We start from the raw sequence: 21,025 nt of genomic DNA, 5'->3' as shown, positions 1-21,025 counted from the left end.
CCACCAGGGAAGCCCTGAAATGATCATATTTTACGTATACTGGGTTAAATAAAATTCATTCCACCTGCTTCATTTTCTAACGTGGCCAATGTAAAACCCGATGATACCTGTTGCTTGCGTTATCGGATAGCGCTTGTGCAGGCTATCTTTTTTAAAAGTGAGAGAGGAGACAAATGATAGTAACAGGACCAGAAAAGTATACCCAAGATGTGGAAGCTTGAGGCAGTGGAGCAGGCAGGGGCGTGGCGGCAGCCTGGACTCTGGAATGCCTGTGTTATTCCATCTTGGATTAGCTATAAACTCCAGGGAAAAAAATCACTGTGACTGCCAGAGCCTATTCTTTATAAAATAGGAATAAGAACAGCATTAAAGGTGCCTGTGAGGTTAATGGGGAGACACACACTGGGTAAGAGCTGAGTACTAGCTGAGGAACCGCAGTGTAACAAACCAGAAACCCCCAACACCCCTGACCGCTACACGTGGACCTACCACTTTTCCTTCCCATCCACTACCTCTCAACCATCTGGCCAAAGCTCAAGGACAATTTGAGTCACAATTAGATAAGAGGTTCCTTATATAACTCACTCCCATCAGAAAAAAAGATGACTTCCTTGGGTATGTGGTCTCTGGCCAGACCCAGGAGACCCAACTGATCAGGTGGACCCAAAATTCTGCTGGAGTGAAAAGACTCCCTCCAGAACCTCTGATGAAATCACCCAGATTTAAGTTATGGGGCACCTAATTCTGTATATGGATCAAATTTCTTTTTCTATAAAAATTTCTATAGAGAACAGAAATGTAAAAACATTATTTAAAAAAAAAAGCAAGCAAGCACAAGTTCTTTGACATGAAAAAAAATAAAAGAAGCTTTCCTAAGGAGAACTATCTAAGAGAGCCCACCAAACTGAACAATGGCTGCTGGATCACTAGCGGGCTTACCTGGGGTGTCTGAACTCTGGAGTGCTGTTCCTGCAGCGTGGGGTCAGGTGCTTGGCCGGACTAGGTAGGCAGGGTGCTGGGCCCTCAAAATCACGTGCTTCCCAGCTTTGGGCCCGTTAAATCATCAGAGCTGCAAGCGTGTTGTCCGGAAGGGGTGTCAGAATCTGTGGGATGAAAGCGCACCAGATGAAGCCACCTCTCTTCCCAACATCTCACCAGCCCTCCTCCGTGGATGTCAAGCAGGAAGGCCAACCATCTTCCAGTAACAGTCAGCATTAAGGCAGAAGGAATACGGATAGTGCGAGACACAGGAAGAGCGGAGGACAGCTGAGCTAACTAGCTGCAAATGATTTTGATGGATACAATATGAAAACCCTGCCCTCCACTAGAGACCCTAACCTTCATGCCAGCGACAAGCCCAATGAACAGATATCTCCCCCACACTCACTAGTCAACTCCAATCTTCACTGCATTTGCAAAGAGTAGGAGATAATAGATAATCATCTCCAACTTTCAGTTTTCATGAGCCAGTAAGATTTCAAAAAAAAAGAAAGAAAAGCGAACGTGCAATGACAGTTGCCAAATTTTCACTCTAGCTAAGTCTGTGGGTTTTTTCCTGAATTACCAACCACAATCACTATGACTACAGAAAATTAAGGTACTTAAAAACTTTTTACTGTGAAAACATTCATATACAATGTAGAGAGAACAGCACAGGGAACCGCCATGATCCCCTTATTCAGCTTCAATAATTACTGGGTGGGATCAGGCAATTCCTCTCCTGTCCCCATTACTTCACAGCAAGTTTTAGGTACTACACCATGTCTGATGTCCATAAATAAAAGCATATTAACTCAAAAAAAAAGACACAATGAACACGATCTCAGAATGAAGTCAATGTGTAAAGATTTTTCTCATGAAAACATCCTACAATGTCCCTCTTCTTGTCAACATCCTGTATCGCTGAGGACTGTCATGAGCAGAGACATGGGTTCGGGAAACTCTTGAAGCTAGAGGATAAGCAGAACTTGGGAGATTTAACATTTCATTTGAGATAAACAACTCAGAGAACGCCTATCCTACAGAGGCCACTCCTCAATGTGTTGTCAAGAGACTTTGAACAAATCGAATTTTTCCAGTTTTGACAGAAAGGTGCAACCTCTACATCACCAATCCCACCCGAAACATTAAGCAACAACCTACAAATGATTTCTCTCCAAGGTGCAGCCACCTTGAGAAAAATGCTCTTGTAATACACCATCAAAAGGCCTCTTTTGTACACACCTGGTAACACACTCTTCAAAACTCTGCAGGATGCTCTTTCCAGCCCACGTTTCCCACTGTCCAGGAACGGCTCATACTTAGGCTCGTACTTTTCCGTGCACATTTCTACTTCTACTCAAACAGAGCTTTCTCCATCGCCATTCAAACACATTTTCTCTCCCTCCTCCCTGTAAATGCACTTTTCCAGCATAAAATGCGCTCAAGACTCACAGGGTCAACCACGTGCTGGCGGGGAGGAGTCCCAGAGGCTGGGGCCTCCCTGAGGCCTCTGCAGCAAAGCCAGCTCCGGGCCCCAGCCAGGAAAGAGCAAACTGAATGTCCGTCTCCCCGGAGACCTGATTCTCCACCTCCCTTACAGACGGTGGACTGAGGCAGGATCAGGATGTTTTTCCTCTCTTCCATCTTTATTTTAGGAGGCTGCTCTAGCTCCGGGAACCCCAGGGGAGACCCAATACTACCAGACCAAAGAAATGGGTATTTTAAAAACTCACCATCTTGAACCCACCCCTTCACCATAACCATGAGGAACATTATTCTCTCCAGGAGTGAACCTTCCCACATTTCTTACAAATAAGATAAAGGAATAAGACATCAGCCCTGCTGCCAAATCGAATGCCCTCCCTCTGATTCTAACTTAAGCCACTCCAGAGAAAATCTGAACCCTGGATAAATGATGTTTCTGTCCGTAACGACCTGCCCGACACCGTCACAGGCTGCTGCCTCCTGGCCTGCCTGGGCTCCTGACCGGGCCAGCTCTCCCCTGCACCGTGGGTCGCTCTGGAAGTGCAGGAAAGAGCAGAGAGCAGACCTGGGGCAGCCCGGACGGAGGGCACACTTCCTGGGCCTCCCCGTGGACTCCCGAGCCCTCGGGGACTGCGCAGCCCTAGGGCCTCCCCAGAACCCCTCGTGGACAGGCATTTAGGGTCCGCTCCATGGGCCCCAGAGCCCCTGGCGTACGCACGCCCCAGGGCCTCCCCGTGGACCCCGGAGCCCCTCGCGGACTGCGCAGCTCTGAGGACCCGTGGACCTCCAAGCCCCGCGCAAACACCCATGTCTCCCCACGACTGTCCACGGGTGCGCCCCGCGTCGGGCGGCAAACTCCGGGGGGAAGTCCCACAGCCAGACCGCGCGCCGCCCCAACCTGGTCCCAGCTTACCCGGACCTCAGCCGGCCCGGCTACAGGCCAGCGGCGTTGGCGTCTACTCGGCACGGGCCCCGCACACGCACCATCCGGGTCTCCGGCGCCTTACACACGTGTCACGGCGACTCTTAAAGCAGACGCGGCGTGAGGCCCGCGCGGCGGAACCCCGAGAGGCCCCCGGCGGCTTTAAGAGGCGGTGCTATCTTCCGCCCTAGCCCCTGGGTCCGCCCACAGCCGCTTGACGCTCCCAATACGTCACCTCCCCTATCTCGCGGCCCCGCCAGCCTACGCGATGACGTAAGCACGCAGAGTCGGAGGCGCCCCACTCTCTAGGCCGGTACCTGGCAAGTTCTCGCAGGGCACGTGAAGTGACTGCTTCCGGGTCCGGCGCTCGGGGCGTTCCTTGGGCTGCGTCTCGAGGGCCGCTCATTTTCGCCTGCGGTCTCGGCGGTGGCGTGGGGCGGGCGCTTCGTCGCACCCTTCAGGGCATTTAGTGACCGAGACACCGATCGGGCGACAAGAGGGTAGCAGGCCCAGTAAAGCCCGAGAGCGGACCGAGAGATCTTGGGATGAAGGGGTCGGGAGTGATGGCATTTGACCTTCGCCGTGTTCCGGGCCCTGATCAATTTCCTGACCCCGCTCCCTTGCTTCATTTCAGAACCGTCATCCCGTGACAACTGCGTTAAGGTTGTGGTTGAATGTTTGCAAACACGTTTCTCTTTTTCGTATTTTAAAAAATCCTTTTCACCTGAATCCTCTTGGTTGCCACCCATCCTGGTCTCCAGGGCAGGTGGAGGTAGTGTGATCCTAGGCCTGACCTCCAAATACTTAACAGAAGCAAAGGAATATTGTTACTCCACAGTAAACGACTTTTTCCAAAAGGCAGCGCTGGAGTACTCAACCCAAACTGCTGTGTCTTTGGGAGACAAATGTGAAAGGCAGGATGGACGATACCGGGTGAAGCAACTAGAAGCCTTGAGCTAGTTGTCATGCTCCTTCCCGCCCAGTCCTTCAGGCAGAGGGGGGTGGGGCTGGCGATGGAAAAAGAATGGGTGTAATTGAGACAAAATTTACCTGTAGTTATCACCTGCGGGGGTGATGTTTTTTTGAAAAAGCAAACATAAGCTGGCAAGAGCCTGATGTTGAGCTCTGCCCTGTCTGTAAGAATCCTCAACTACAGAGATTCAGATTGGAATTTGTCACTGAGTCCATTCTGTGCCCTAAAACAATGATTCAGACAAAGATTGTTTTCACTAATCCAAGCCTGATACAGGGTATAAATGAGTGATGAAAAGCTGGAGACAGGTGGTCAGAGGGCTAGTAACTAGCTAGAGAATGAGGAGACCTCAGTTTTATCCCAGCTCTGTGCTAATTAGCAGGTTGCTTTGGAGACTTAACTAGCCCAGACCTCCATGTGATCATCTATGAAATATAGATAATCTCCAGCAGATCTTTGATTCTAGTAACAATGCCAATGACATTTGCTCTTGTTAACTGAGTTCATATTATGTGCCAGATACCGAACTGGCCACTTACCCACACTATCTGATTTAATCCTCATGGCAACCCTACAAAAAGATACCGTGCCCATTTTACAGATGAAAATACTGAGCCTGCTGCATCCCAGCAAGCAAGTGGTGGTTTAAACCCAGGTTTCTCAGGCTCCAAGTTCACACTTTTAGCTCAGGCCCTCAGAGGTAACCCCCAAATTTTTCTGAGATGACAAACCTGTTGCCTGAAAGGCCCACATGCTGCTTTAAAATGTGATATGAGACCTGGAAGTCGGGAGGAACCTTTGGCCACACACATTTCCACCCTACTCCCCTTTCAAATACCCTCCTAGAAGCCTTCTGAGTGAAATCTAGAGGTGCGTTCACATGGCCAATATGCAAGTCTTTCCTAAAATGCTCAATCTCAAAGGTCACCAGAGAAATGCAAATTAAAACCACAGTGAGCTAGCATTCCACACTCTCTGGAACTGCTGGAAACTAAAAGACTACATGTTGGAGAGAATGTGGAGTGGATAGATTGTAAAACTGCAGGGACTGGAAAATGATGCAACCATTTGGGAAAATAATTTGAATGTTTCTTTTATGTAACATACTTGCCCTATGAGCACATCCATTGCTGTCACCATGGCAACTGAACTACTGCCTGTAGGCTGGTAAATTCCAAAGGTGCAGACCTCTCCTGCCCTTATCCAGTTCCTTCTGGACACCTCTGCTGAAGGGCCCATGACCATCTTGAAACTCATGCCCAGAAATGGATGCTCCCCACGCTCCACTAAGCTTCCTCGCCTTTCTGCCCTGTTGCCCACTGGGCCTGGTGTGCTGGAGTTCAGACCAAATCCTTGCCCTTTTCAGCTGTTTTCCCAGTGAGTCTGGCCACATGGGGGCACTGCTGAGACTGGCAGTGGCTTTGGCTCCATCCGGGGAGGCACACTGCGGTTGCCGCCTCCCACCTGTCCTCTCCCTGGGCTGTGATAGGGCAGCCTCCTGTCTCTTCCCCTCCACCCTCGAGGTGCTAACAGCTTCCTGCTGTTCCCTTGGCTTCTCAGAGTTTCTTCCATCAGAATGTAACCAGTCCCTGCCTTAATCCCTGCTGTTTTAAAGGCTGTGCAGAGTGGTTTGGGGGTTCCTGGTTGGACTTGGACTGTTGCAGACTGTAACCCCAACATCCACCTGCCTGGCTAGCATCCTGGGTTCCCCTCTCTCCCTCACCCCATGTAAATTCTCAATGAATTTTGCTAATTTTACTTTCCAAAGATTTCCTCAAGCCATTCCCTCCACTCCATCCAATTGCCCAAGGAAAGCCACTCTGCTTTCCCCTACTTTACTGGATTATAGCTGAGTCCATTGCTCAAACTGCCAAACAGAATGATGTACTTAAAAGGCCTACCCAACCCATTTCACTCCTGTCTGAAATCCTTTCCTGAAACTGCCTGCTGTGCCCCAGCCCTGCTAATAGGAGAACCAAGCTCCTTAGCATGGTCTCTAATAGCCTGGGGATGGGGGTAGGGGCTGGCTCCTGCCTGCCTTTCCCCCTCCTCCCCAGCCACTCCCAGCCTTGGATCCTTCAGCAGGTGTTGTTCAGTCACTAAGTCATGTCTGACTCTCTGTGACCCCACAGGCTGCAGCACACCAGGCTTCCCTGTCCTTCACTATCTCCTGGAGTTTGCCCAAACTCATGTCCATTGAGTCAATGATGCCATCCAACCATCTCCTCCTCTTTCGCTCCCTTCTCCTCCTGCCCTCATTCTTTCCCAGCATCAGGGTCCTTTCCAATGAGTCGGTTCGTAACATCAGGTGGCCAAAGTATCAGAGCTACAGCATCAGTCCTTCCAGAGAATATTCAGGGTTGATTTCCTTCAGTAGAGCTAGTCCGCCCCGCCCCCCCACCCCCAACCTTACCAGGCCCCAGTCAGGCCATCTCTACACCAGGCTCAGGCTGGTCCTTGGCCTAAAATTCCCTTGCCTGCCACCACCTCCTTTGGCACCACCTTCTCCGAGAATTCTTTCTGGATTCCCCCCATTTCCCCCCATCCCTGTCATTTGGTTGGTGCTGCGTTTGGCTGGCAGAACATTCCACTTATACATTCAGCTGGAAATTTTCTGGATTTCTCTTCCCTTCCCCACCATACCTTATCTCATCTGTGTGTCCCCTGGGCCTGGTACACAAAGGTACAGTGGATAAATGTGAAATCCAACTAAATGGCAAATAAAATGCTAGAGATGAGATAACTGAATAATCTCTAAATCCTGAAGGAGGAAACCAGAGAAACACTGAAGATGAAAGAACGAAGTATTCTCAGTTAAAAAAAAATAAAGCTGTAACTGAAATGAATCTAATTAGAAATTACCTTTTTAAAAAAAGGGCATCCCTTGTGGCTCAGTTGGGGTCTCAAAGAGTCGGACACGACTGAGCAACTGAACTGAACTGAACTGTGGCTCAGGTGATAAAGAATATGCCTGCAGTGCAGGAGACCTGGGTTCGATCCCTGGGTTGGGAAGATCCCCTGGAGAAGGGAAAGACTACCCACTCCAGTATTCTGGCCTGGAGAATTCCATGGACTGTATATAGTCCATGGGGTCACAAAGAGTCAGACACAACTGAGCGACTTTCACTTTCACTTTAAAAAAGAGGTGGGTTAACAAATTAACAGTATTGTTGCCCAGAAGTCACCTGGGGGTTCCTTACCTTGGAGGTTGAGGTAAAAGGGACTAGATGCTCCCCACCCCTCTTCCCCCCCATTTCACAACCTGTAGATGACCAAAGATTTATGCTAATTTATGGAAATATCTACGTCACATTTCTAATTGTAAATTAATCATTGTTTCTTTTACATCAGACATTGTTAAGTTTCCTATGAGCTGCTCCTGCTGGGCCTACACAACCCTTACAATTTCCAGTTTCTAGAAACTGCCAAATTAGATCTAAACCCCGTCTGGTTGAACTCACCAAGGAATAGCCACGTGGCAGGGCTCCCAGAGTTTTGCTTTAGCCCTTCTTTCGCCTGCATGCAGATATCCTGCAATGGACTGGGCCGGCGTTTGGTGGTTTGGCCAAAAAGTAGCCGATGGGCCTTCAATCCCTGTGCTGGCCGTGGCCACACGCTTGCCTCCTCCTCCCCTTCCCAGGCAAAGCTTCTTCTCTAAGAAAACTCATCCTGGAACTTCCCTGGCGGTCCCGTGGCTAAGGCCCCAGGCTCTCAATGAAGGGGGAGCCCAGGTTCAATCCCTGGTTGAGGAACTAGAGCCCGCATGCCACAACTAAAGATCCTGCGTGCCACAGTGAAGACCCAATGCCGCCAAATGAATAAATAAAATGGAAAATTCACCCAGAGTGAATGCCACGGGTGTGTATTTTCCCTGTGTTTGGGAGTCGCTTCCCTCACCTGCCAATACTGAAATCCTGCTTGAATCTTTACAGAAGCCGTGCAATCCCCAGTCCCCACGGCTTTCATCACGCTTCCCCCTCCTCTCTGCAAACCCACCTCCCTTTCCCAAACTCTCCCACAAGGCCTTATCCAGCTGAGTGTTGCTCCTGCTGCTGGGTCTGGTCTGGTCTGCTCCTTCCCCCTCGGTGGCTCTGGTTATTCTCTGTAGCACAGTGGTCCTTTGCATGCCTCTGCTACTTTCCTCAAAGCGTTGCGTGTATCTGTTTGGCCTCAGGACTAGATTGCATAAACTTTTCAAGAGTGTTCAAGACACCACCTTGCTTGCAGGCCCTTACCCCCAGCACTGCCCAGGGAACATATAGTAGGCCCACCAAGACTTCTCCGTGCCATCTGGGCTTACTTGGGAAGCAGGTGAGTAGAGACAGAGGGGCCATGGGCAGAAGCTGTGTGTTGAATGGTGTTGAATGGCTGAATGGTGACTCAAGTCTGTCCAGGGCCTGCGAGAGGAGGCGGTAGGGGTCACCCCCAAGCCAAAGAGTCTGAGAATCTCTGGTGCCTCCTTCCCTCCTCCTTCTGGCTGAAAACAGAGGACTCCGAGGCTCTGGAAGGTAGTGGGGGACACCACGGGAAGGAGTCCAGGTTCCAAATCAGCCGTGGAGGAAGTCTGCCAAACCATCTCCATTGGTCTTGGCAGGAAATAAACTCCTTTGTGTTAGTCCCTGGGTTTCTGGGGTCATTTGTTCTGGCATCCAGAGCTGCCTTAGCAGCCGCCTTAGCTGGTACGCTAAGCTTTGCTCCCAGGCCACAGGGCAAGCCTTTGGGTCTCAGGGTTGTGGGAGTGCTACATCTGAGGATGAGCCCTAGCACCTGGGAATACAGCATGGGGTGGCGGGTGGTATTCCTTGTGTGCTTGGAAGATGTCCCATAATGACAGGGTGACCCCGCATCACAGTTTCCCAGGACAGGAGGCTGGACACCTACTGGCCCCACTAATTGTTCACAGCACCCCCTTTCTCTGTCAAAAGGGTCCTGGTTTGGAAGATGCAGAATATAGAGATGAATTTCCCAGATCATTGAACTTTATCCTTTAAGTTTGGAAATTACAACTCGCAACAAGGCATCTTGATGTGATCAAGTGTCCTCACTGAGACTAGGATTTTGCTGTCATCGTTGCTGCAAAATTCATAAATAAAGGAGAGAAATTTGCCTTTGTTCTGAAAAAAAACACACTAAAAACAAACCACTCACTACAAGGCCCTTCCTAGAAATGGAAGGCACAGCCAAGAATAAATAAATAAAATTATTTTAAAAAATTATTCAAGTTCTGCTCACTTGGTTTAAGTTAGATCAGATAAACATGTCCAGGAATAATTTAGGGGGGAAAAGAAAATATCTGAAGGGTTTTCACCAGCCCGGGTGGCTCCCCCACCCCCTTCCCACCCTCTGCCCCCAACCCTCATCCTAAACTGGGTCCTACAGAGGCTTCTGTGTTTCCACTCTGAACCCACATGTGTCTGTTGTGGGTTCCGACCCGAGCGCCAGGCTGTCCTCAGTTGCCCCCAATGCTTTTCTTTCACAGAATGAGCAAAGCTGAGGTGGGGGAACAGTGGTGTCTGGTAGGATCCCTAACAATCTGCTTACCCCATATGTGGGTCTTCAGATGGACTGAAAACTGTTTGCGAAGATCAAGAAAAGGGAAGATTGTTGAAACTGGATCATGGATGCATGGAGTTTATGATGTCATTTCTGCATGTTTGAAAATTTCCATAAGAAGTGCTTTTTAAAAAGTCACGTTTTGACCTAAATACATAAAATAAATGAAATGGTTGTGTCTAGACCCCAAATGTGGCCTGCAGGTCAGAACAGGCACCGATGCCAAGGAGGGAGGGGGCAAGGAGGAGACCTGTAAACATGGGACTTGAGGGAGCGACTGCAACGTATGGATCTTATTTGGATCCTGATTCAAAGCAACAAACTGTAAAAAAGCATTTATGAGACCATTAGAGGTGTCTGAACACCGACTAGTCCATGACATTCATGAATTATGTTCTCAAGTTGTGATTTAAGTATTTTGGAAAGGTTTTAAAAATTGTTTGTTTGTTTTTAGAGATACGTACTGAAAACAGACAAAACTGACGTCTAGAAACTTCCTGATAACCTTGGGCAGGTGGTTGGGCAAGTAGGTGCAGAGAAAGAAAACAGTGGGTCGATGGTGGGAGAGGCGAGACGGATGTAGGTCTGTGTGCGTGTGTGTGTCTAAGATATGCTCCACAACAGAAAGGGAGATGTATGTGGCAAACGAAGGGACCCTGTCCTGCCTCTTGGCCAATTTAAGAAACCACATTCACTGTCGTCTGCCACAGCCCACGTAGACCTCCAAGCCCTCAGGCCTGTTGCTCAGGAGATAAACCAACCCGCAGGCTTCCCTGGTGGCTCAGTGGTAAAGAATCTGCCTGCCAATGCAGGAGACACGGGTTCCAACGCTGGGTCGGGAAGATGCCCCTGGAGAAGGGAATGGCTACCTACTCCAGTATTCTTGCCTGGAGAATCCCATGGACAGAGGAGCCTGGTGGGCTACAGTCCGTGGGGTCCCAAAAGAGTTGGACATGACTTAGACAACAGGCCAGCCCCCACCCTCCCCCGTTCCAAAGTTAGAAAGGGGTGGCTCGAAACGTCGAAAATGAGCACACGGAGACAGCCAGCGTTCTCACTGATAATACTGTTTATTGTCCACAGGCCGAGCGGCCACTGGAGAACGACACAAAGCATCGGAGACATGTGGTGTCTGCTTGTCGACTTTCAACAACTCTCGCGTGTTCCCAGCACAGGAAGGTCTCAAGACTTCATATTCCAGCAAAATCACATTGCCCCAAAATTGAAAAAACAAACAAACGAAAAAAAAAAAAAATCCAAACAAAAACGAACAAGATCAACAAAGCTTTAAATTACGGCGGCAGGTCCGATATTTCTTAATACTTATCAAGCAAAGATTTGGAAATAACTACAATGTAAACTTTATTTTAAATATTTTGAGTCGCTTGCAGAAGACAATAATAGAGGGAGGAAAGAGCAGTGCTTAGAACATAACATATAAATTAATGCCAAATGGAGAGCCTTCTTAAACTATATATATATGGCAATTATTGACTGTGAGGGTATTTGAGTGGCTTCTCGGCCACCACTGTGTTCTTCATCTTGACTTTTTTTTTCCTGCTCAGCATGGCTACAAGATCAATGTGTGTGGACTGAATATAAAGGCCATCTTTTAGAACCAACCTACAAAAAGATTCTTTGCTTTGTGATAATTGGAACCAGAGAACAAAAAATAGGAGACAGAAAAGCAATGATACTCAAAGAACGGAAGAAAAGGTCTGAAGGAATCACCATCATAGGCTAGCTACCATGCCATTTCCACTCTGGATCCAAAGCTCCCACGATGCAGAAACCTTTGGGAAAAAAAAGGTGCGAGTCTAACCCCTATCGAGGGTAATAGAAAACACAGCACAGGAATGATTACAACTGATGTCAGAAACAAACCAAAACATTAAAAGAAAAATCAGCAGAAACAGGAGTAAATGTTACATATGATAACACCGTACAGGAAGCAGACGGGGGTGGGGTGTTATATTGACTGGAGGGTCTGGTGTTCTTATATATACTGAAATCACACGGACTGGTCCATTATGACATCTTACAAACTTTCTATCACTGCACAACATGAAGATGCCCTTGGAGCGGGCCGAATTCCTGGAGAGTCCCCTAGTCTGCCCTAGAAAGGGGGTCATCAAAATCTGTGCTGACCAGACCCCCAGGTGGGCATGCGGGCTGCATGCCATGGCGGGGGAGGGTCAGGAGTCTTAGAGGTGCTTTGGGGTCACCACAGAATAGAGCAGGCTTAGAAGATGACTTTGGAAGAACTCTGCAGAATGACTACTCCTGGGCCAACAGACTCCAGTTTCATTGTGTGTGTTTGCATAGCGTGCATGATAAACTCAGGGCAGTTGACCTTCACGACACAAGTGGGGAGAAAAAGGAGATTATCTTTACTGTTACTGAGAAATTTCTGCCTCCGTTAACCCCCGATTTACTGGCATCAGGAAACTACCTTTAGGGAACAGCTAGGCTCCTTAGCTCCCTATGAAGTTTCTTACTTGGAGATCTTTGTAATACAAGAAATATAAGCAGAGGAGGGCGGGTACACCGGTAAATTTGGCTTCACCTATTCTCTAAGAATTCATCTTTAGCAGAATGAGATGTCTCTTAAAGCCGGCCACAGTGTTCTGGAGGCCCAGAAAAGCCATGAGCGCTTTACTGACACTACCTCCCCGCCAAAATTCATCCTTCCCAAGGGAGGACTTCATTCTGCGCTTCACTGACTTCACTCTGGGGAACCCCTGCACTCCCGGGGCACACTGACAAGTCAGTCTTCCAGGGAGCTCACACTGTTAAAACTCTGGCACCTGCTTGGGGGGCTCTGGGGTGTGATGGGGGACAGGGCAGGACCCAGCTTTTGACGTCTTCAAGATGTGCCAGACAGCAGGGGGAGTTCATGCCACCGGCCACACAGAACCCCTTGCAAAGCCAATTCATGTCCCTCCACCTGGGTGCCTGAGGCCAGAAAGAGGAGGGCGAGAGAGGGGCCTTAGCAGCTCAGGAACAAACTCTAGGGGCAGCCAGGCCTCCCTGCCAAACGTCTGCGTCAGGGCATGACGTCATAGACTCCCTCAAGGGCTGGGGCGGGTCCTGTGGGCCGGGGATGGAACCGAAAGGACTTGGCTGGAGCTGACGCCTGCCGCCCTCACATCTCTACGAGGCCAGGGAGGGAGGCTCCTGCTGGAATCCTGCAGATTAATATGATTAACTGGGGATCCTTCAAGAGCAAGCCACTGATCCAGGGCTGCTCCCGAAGTCAGACGCTGGGAGTCCATGGTGGGCGTGGGGGAGACAGGGGGTGCACAGGGACCACCACCCTAGGGCCAGAGGTGTGGAAACTGCAGGAACCGAGGGACATGCCCCTCTCAAGATGAAAGGGACCTGGTAGGCCTGCTACACAGTCTGGCAACGACCCTCGAAAATTCCTGCAAAATGTACATTTCCAGGCTCTGCCCTGACCAGCTTGGGGACCCCAAGTGCTGTCTGCTCAGCGTTTGTGACAGTGCCAGGGCTGGGCCCGGGAGGGACGCCTGTGCGTCTGGCCCCTGCCCGCACCAAGGGACGGGAGACTGAGACGCACGGTGCCCAGGCTGGCGGATGGGGTGTGGGACCCATCTCTGCCTCCAGACCCACAGCTGTGTGTTTAAAAGGAAGATGGGGGCGGAGAGGAGAATCACACTAACTTAAAGCCACTTGGATGACTGTTTTTATTCATGCTGTTTCCAGGAAGGGATGTCGGAGCTGGACCAGTCTGAACTCTTGGACACTGTCAATTGGCCCCAGGAGTGCTGGTGGCCTGCTTACGGGTCCTCGATGTCCAGAAACTCCTGCTTGGGGGGTGCTGCTCCGCGGTACCAGGCGCAGGAGCCGTCGCTTCTCTTGATGCAGGCGAAGAACTTGGCCTGGTGTCCGTTGATGTTCTTCTCCGTGACCCAGTCCATCCAGAGGCACTCGTCCGGAGAGGAGATGTAGCATGGGATCATGGGGCATCGAGTGATCTAGGAAGGGGGACAGGAGATGGATTCAGCTGGGGACCGAGGCCATTCATGGGGTGTCTCCAGAACCTGGCCTTCACCTGGTGAAGGTGTTCAAGGGCAATGTGCAGAATGAATGATCAGGTAAGTGCAGCAGGGAAGGAGGGATGGAGCTGCTCCACCAGTAGGCTTTCCTGAGCTCCAAACTCGCCAAATGGCAGCAGGCAGTCTGTCCAAGATAGGACAGAAACCTTTCTGTACCCCCCAACTACCAAGCACGCCCTCTACTTTGGGCCATCTGGTTTACCTTCTCTGAGCACAACAAACCAGCTTCAGCTTAGTCCCAGCCTTCCAGAGAGTATAACAGTAACAACAATAAAGGGCCTTGAGAGACTTCCCTCATGGGCCAGTGGTTAAGACTCTGCACTTCCACGGCAGAGGGCATGCATTCAATCCCTGGTCAGGGAACTAAGATCTCACATGCCTCATGGCACAGCCACAAATACGGAAGTGGACGTCTCAGAATATATAAATAAAACAAAAAACAATAAAGAGTTTTGACTATCAGACAGGTTCAACTCAGGTAAAAAGAACAGCGTCTTGCTCCCAAGCACATGGATGCTCCGAGGGGATCAGCGAGGATTAATAGCATCTTGGCAAAAGAACCTGAGTTCACAGGAGGGTGCAAACCTTCAGGGAGCTCAAAGAAAAAGGTGGAACTTGTTTTTTATTAACTTCACCTTAGGCACGGGGGAGCTTGCTAGACTTACAAGTAGTTGTGAGTCAGAATTCACACTATGAATGAGCTAAGGGGTGGGCTATCGAGGATCTACCAGGATGGGCAGAAGGCCACACAAGCAGTGTGAACGGGCACAGGCCAATCTCTGGGCCACACGGCGCCCAGACTCACACGCTGTGCTGGGGTTGGGGGAGGGGCGGCGGGGACCGAGGGACGTTAGGAGACAACAAAATGGGACCCTGGGGGCCACGGAGATCTCACCGTCTATGCCGCATCTGAGCATTAGCACTGCTGTGACTGTGCCTGGCACCGCCTCTGGGGCGCTTTCAAGAAGAAAGGCAGGGGCTTCAGGGGTTCTCATCACACAGACCCCATGTTTACATGGACCCATGCGTGGAAATGGCTGGTACAGTGGCAAAACCATAACACCTGGGATGTTCTTTCACAAGGCACGCCAAGTCTCTGCACTTGTACGTTTGTAGAAAGACACTCCTAAGGCCCATGTTCTGCTCACGAAACTCCTCCTGCGAGAAGGCTCCCTTCCTAGAAGCTACAGCCCACGTGGTCAGATTCCCCTTACCTCCCCAAAGTCCCTGGACGGACACCCTCACCTGTGGGCAAGGTGTGTCATACCTCCCCAGGGCCCTGTCCGGAGTCAGGACCCTGTGGATTGAGAGGCCCTGGGAAAGTGGCATCAAAGCCCGGCAGTCCACCTGGAGGAGGTGGCGGCGGCTTACCTTGCACTCACAGCCCATCTGGTACCTGTGGTTCAGGCTCTTCTTCTGGGTGGCACTCAGGGTGTCCCAGGGCACGATGAAGTCACAGAGGGTGATATGCATATTGCCATTCCCCTCGGCCTTCCCTGAGGAGACAGGGGTCACCAAGCTCAGAACGAAATTACACGTTCTCTTTTTCCTGCATCTGGATGAGGCTCAGGCATGGGGAGGGTTAGTTCTGGCAGTACCCTGAGGCGTAGGCTATTTTGTGTCCCCTCCAAAACTCTGAGGTTGAAGTCCTGACCCTGGCACCTTAGGGTGTCTGACTCTATTGGGAGACAAGGTCTTTAAAGAATTGATTAAAATGAGGTCATTAGGATGAGTCTGAATCCAGTAGGTCCCCTTGTAAGAGGAAGAGATTAGGACACAGACACACAGGGATGACCACATGGGGACACAGGGAGAAACTGGCCATCTACAAACCATGGAGAGTGGTCTCAGAAGAAACCAACTCTGTCAACATCTTAATCTTGAACTTCCAGCCTCCAAAATCGTGAGAAAATACATTTCTACTGCTTAAGGCCTCCAGTCTGCGGTTTTTGTTATAGCAGCCTGAGAAGACTCATACACCATGGAATATTTATTCTGAGTATAAGAATGCAAGCTCACTGTAGAAAACTTAAGAAAGTAACTTTTTAAAGCGTCTCTCTTTTCATTACCTAGCGCTAACATTCTGATGCATTTCCTTCCAATATTCTTTTATGCACATGTATTCAAGTGAAAAACGTCACTATTGTATGCAGATTATATTGTTTCCTGTTTGTTTGTTTTTTTTTTCCACCAAATATTTATTCACAAGCCTTTCCTCCATTTGATGTTGAACTTGTAATTCTGGGTGGTCCCATTATGAACAATAAGAGCAGAATTTTATAAAATCAGCAATCTGCCCTAAATTCCCTGTATTGAGCATGATGAGATGCTTGATAAGACTCTGTTCGCACCTTAGACTCCTAACTCAGCCCCCTTCCTCCCCTTTGTGAAGAGTTCTCACTGGTGACAGCCCAGGCATTAGCAGAGCAGAAGAAAAAGACAGACCAGTGTATTCTGGTGAATGACAGGACCTAATGAGGGCCGGGGAGGTTGTCTAAAATCTTGTCTTTCCTGTTACAATGGCACCTTGTCAAGAGACACAGACACCCAGTGATGACACCGGAGCCTGGCAGAGAGTGACACGCGCCTCCCCGAGAGGCAGACAGGAGCCCCGGGCTGCACCCTGGGCATCTTGGCTTGACAAAGCTGCAGTGCGTCCAGCTTAATGATCTTAGGCACAGCCCTGGCCACCAACAATCGCTAACAGAAATACAGCTCAAGGAAGTGCTGACGCAGCTAGCTTATCCACTGCATCCCGTCAGGAGGAAGTGAAACAGAAACCTGTCATCAGGGGAAAGACACCGGCTTGCCTGAGGCTGCAAGTTGCACCAATGACACCCTTTGTGCTGGGCGGGTGGCAGGCAGTACTCCCCAGGTGTGAATTCTCCTGCTCTTCTTTCTGTCTTAACCACGCCTCTAACCTTCAAGCCTTCTGTTTTTTTCTTGGACTTGTCTGACATTTCAGGTAAAGAAAAGGATCAAGAAGCAGGAGGACTCCTTGATTGCATTCATTCTGATCCTAATAACTAAAAAAAAGATGTATCTGGGTGACCTTAAGCTTCAAAAACAGCTGTAATTTTTTCTAGACCTGAGGCTGAAGCTAATGCTTCAATAATTTGGCCACCTGATGCGAACAGCTGACTCACTGGAAAAGACCCTGATGTTGGGAAAAACTGAAGGCAGAAGGAGAGGAAGGTGACAGAGGATGAGATGGTTGCATGGCATCACCAATTCAACAAACACGAACTTGGGCACACTCCAGGAGATGGTGAGGGACAGGGAGGCCTGGCGTCTGTGGGGTTGCAAAGAGTTGAACACAACTTGACAACCCAACACACACACACAGCCATTCTCTAAAGAGTACAGAATAGACAGGGAGCTAAATGGACAATGGCAAATAACTCTTTCCTACATCTTGGTTTCTTCTGGCATTGACCTTGCCCGGCCTGGTCATTCATTAGAGGCAGGCTGAGTACTCATTCCAGTTCCTCTCTCCAAACTTACGTAGCAACTTCCCCTGCGTCAAGTGACTGGCATCAGTCTACCACATCACATTGTTCTTTGCCTCTCTTGCATATCATGTTCTTTAATCAGGTCATAAGCACAAAGGGTAATGGTTGTGTCTTAATCATTTTTTTATCCATAGTTCCTTGGACAGAATAATGGCTCAGTAAAAGTTTACTGATGATGACGTGGTTATCTGTTCTAACAATGTGTTCCAATCTCTCTTTTTTTTTTGCTGTGTTCCTTGTTAAACCTTTTCACCACCGATTCAAGCTTCCACGGAGAGTGAGCAAAGGCAGGGCACGGAGATGAAATGCAGACTTTTTTCTTTTTAAAAAATGTTTATTTATTTATTTTGGGCTGTGCTGGATCTTTGTTGCTGCGTGCGGGTTTTCTGTAGTTGCAGCGAGCAGGGACTACTCTCTACCTGCAGAGAGTGCACAGGCTTCTCACTGCAGCGCTTTCTTCTGTTGCAGAGCACGGGCTTCAAAAGTTGCAGCATGAAGGCTTAGCAGTTGTGGCACATGGGCTTAGTCCTCTGCAGCATATGGGAGCTTCCCGGACCAGAGATAGAACCCATGTCCACTGCATTGCCAGGCAGATTCTTGACCACCGGGGAAGTCTGAAATTGTGTATTTTCAACGGCCCCAGTTCCCAGTTCCCATGAGCTTTTAAATGTCAAGTGTAAATGGTGTAGCATCTCAGAATGTTAAGAAGAGATGCCTTTCGGTAGAGATAATTAAGACTTGATTTGGTACGTGAGCATCTGTCTGCCTTGGAAAAAAAGCAAAGTCTTTCTTGGACACAGAAAAACAGGAATTAATTAAAATTTGTAACTGAGGGTTGTATGTTTACTTTTCTTCCCGGAGATGAGGACTGGAGAAGAAAATGACAGGGCCGAATCTCTAACAGTTCCTGAACACAAGCGTCTCGCGGTGCCAACTCGACATGTGAGGCTGAGTCATCAGCCCAGGAGGAGGTGGGCTGCCCCAAGCTGTGTGGTCACTCGTGGGGCCGCAGCCAGCACCGGCTGAGTGATTTCTGTGCCCCGTGATTCTTGGTTAGCCCGTTGTGACTCCAGGAAAACAAGATCTAGATTCTGTGCTTCAGAAAGTAAACACCAGATTGAATCCAGAGCCGTCTCACTGAGCCAGGGAACGAAGCCGGCTTAGAGAGGTTCCTCTGTAATGGGGTGAGTCAGCAGCCAGTGGAAGGGCCTTTTATTAATCTTACGCTCCACGGCCAGTCAGGAAACTAAACTGTGCCCCACGTTGCTTGCTTCCGATGTGAAATGTATGGCAGCTTAAGATGACAGCTTCTCAGGTGGCACAGGGGGAAAGGATCCCCTCGCTAATGCAGGAGACACAGGAGATGCAGATTCGATCCCTGGGTCGAAAAATCCCTTGGAGAAAGGAATGGCAACCTGCTCCAGTACTCTTGCCTGGAAAATTCCACAGACAGAGAAGCCTGGCGGACTGCAGTCCACGGGGTCGCCAACAGCAGGACACGACTGAGTGTGCTCGCACTAAGGTGACAGGCACACAGTTATCAACTGAGTGCGTCTGCAAACATTTTTAGTTTTCCCTGTAAGTGGAGCTACAATTTGGATGCTTTCTGAAATTTCTGAGATGTGTGTGGCAGTTACTCATGTAACTGTTTTCTCATTCAGCCTGGGGACAACTGAGGGGGCTTGGGTGTGGGAGCAGTTTCACAGGTCACGTACATATTACATGTTAAATAGCCTTTGATGGCAGATATGAACAGCTGAGCTGACACGTGAGTGAAAAGAAATGTTATCAGAGAATGACTGAAATTATGGGGCTTTCTGCGTTTGATTCACCATCTTCCCTTTGGACATGAAGCCTCTCCCTTTCAGAAAAGGGTCTGAGGACAATGGATGTTCCTATCACATCTCCCAAGAGAAAGAAAAGCAACTACCAGCAAAACAGTCATCGCACCACCCTCCACGCCTGTCCTGGATCCACCTTCTTAGCAGCCCCGTGGTTTCCTCGCACTCCAGTGATAAACAGGGCAGGAGGGGACCCAAGCCCCATGCTCCAGAGAGACCTTGCCAGGGCTCCTGACTGCTGGACATAAGCCCTCTCCCTGTCCTGCCCTGGGATCCAGCCAAAGGGCCCTGCGGTCTGGACCACCCATCTCGTGGAATAAAAGAGCAGTGCCACACTCCTCAGGATCTCTGGGCAAAAGGCAGGTTTGACCGCCTGGGAAGGGCCCCAGCAGATGAAAATCATGCCCAGAGGCCACTGTGCAAGGCGGGCGACTGACCTTGGCTGCTAGGGCTCGGCCCTCCTGAGTGTGTGCAGACTGGCTCTTTGGCACCTCTAGAACAAAAGGTCTGCCTTTGACCCAGAGCAGGGCAGGTTCTCAGCCCTGGCTGTGCACTGGACTCCCCTGGGGAGCTTTACCAATGCTCTGGGGGTGGAAGCCACCCCCAGAGATGGTGCTTGAATTGGTCTGGGGAGCTGCCTGGGCATCAGGAATTTTGCAAACTCCCTGTGGAATTCCAAGGAGCAGCGGAGGCGGAGGACCACTGGGTTAGGCGTCAGGGCAGCGAGACTTCTAAACCTGGATCAATGATGGAAGAAGCAGAGTGTAGTAGACCCGGGAGTCAGGCTGCTGCTGTTGTGTGGTTGCTCAGTTGTATCCAACTCTCTTGCAGCCCCATGGACTGTAGCCCAACAGGCTCCTCTGTCTGTGGGATTTTCCAGGCAAGAATACTGGAGTGGGTTGCCATTTCCTTCTCCAGGGGATCTTCCTGACCCAGGAATCTAACATTGCCTTGGAAGACAGATTCTGTACCCCTGAGCCACCAAGAGTTATGCTGAAAGTGAAAGTTGCTCAGTTATGTCTGACTCTTTGCAACCCCATGGACTTCTCCAGGTCAAAATACTGGAGCGGGTAGCCTTTCCCTTCTCCAGGGGATCTTCCCAACTCAGGGATCGAACTGAGGTTTCCCCCATGGCAGTTGGATTCTTTATGAGCTGAGCCACCAGGGAAGCCCAGGGTTAGGCTAGTCAGGGTCTAATTTCTGGCAGCTCCATGGCACCACTCCCTGGCAGTGTGACGCCAGCAGGGATGTGTTGAGAAACGCCTAACCAGTAGCTCTCCTGGGATTAACTGTGTAGCATTTGAATTCTGTGGTATCAATACTCCTACCCTGGCCAATTTCAAGCTACCAACATGACATCAACCAAAGTTTAATCATCGGTCTGAAAGTGAAAGTGGGTTCAGGTACACACCATGGGGCCTGAGCACATGGCTCCATCCTCCACTCCTCATCTATAAAATGGGGTTCGTGATAGGGTGCTACTGCTACTGCTAAGTCACTTCAGTCGTGTCCGACTCTGTGCGACCCCATAGACGGGAGCCCACCAGGCTCCCCCATCCCTGGGATTCTCCAGGCAAGAACACTGGAGTGGGTTGCCATTTCCTTCTCGTGATAGGGTAGTGAGGATTAAATGGAACCCCCATGAAAAGCATTTGAAGAACATCAGTGCCAGGAAAAGG

General features: G+C 49.8%; 2 protein-coding genes across 2 annotated transcripts in view; both read right to left on the bottom strand.

Moving 5' to 3' along the window:
* USP36 (ubiquitin specific peptidase 36) overlaps positions 1 to 3,561 on the bottom strand; it is a 32,792-nt gene extending 29,231 nt beyond the window's left edge. Inside the window, exons 1-2 of the mRNA XM_061389839.1 lie at positions 3,380 to 3,561; positions 940 to 1,103 (exon numbers count right to left, since the gene is read on the bottom strand). The gene's annotated coding sequence lies outside the window, so the exon portion shown is untranslated. The remainder of the gene's footprint in view (positions 1 to 939; positions 1,104 to 3,379) is intronic.
* A 7,404-nt stretch (positions 3,562 to 10,965) lies between these two features.
* TIMP2 (TIMP metallopeptidase inhibitor 2) overlaps positions 10,966 to 21,025 on the bottom strand; it is a 54,301-nt gene continuing 44,241 nt past the window's right edge. Inside the window, exons 4-5 of the mRNA XM_061389860.1 lie at positions 15,365 to 15,489; positions 10,966 to 13,912 (exon numbers count right to left, since the gene is read on the bottom strand). Coding sequence (XP_061245844.1) covers positions 13,715 to 13,912; positions 15,365 to 15,489 — 323 coding nt within the window. The 3' untranslated portion in view covers positions 10,966 to 13,714. The remainder of the gene's footprint in view (positions 13,913 to 15,364; positions 15,490 to 21,025) is intronic.

Source organism: Bos javanicus, chromosome 19, assembly GCF_032452875.1.
Source record: "Bos javanicus breed banteng chromosome 19, ARS-OSU_banteng_1.0, whole genome shotgun sequence".
NCBI lineage: Eukaryota > Metazoa > Chordata > Mammalia > Artiodactyla > Bovidae > Bos > Bos javanicus.
Note: the sequence above shows the minus strand (reverse complement) of the source record. Positions and strands in the feature narration are given on the sequence as shown.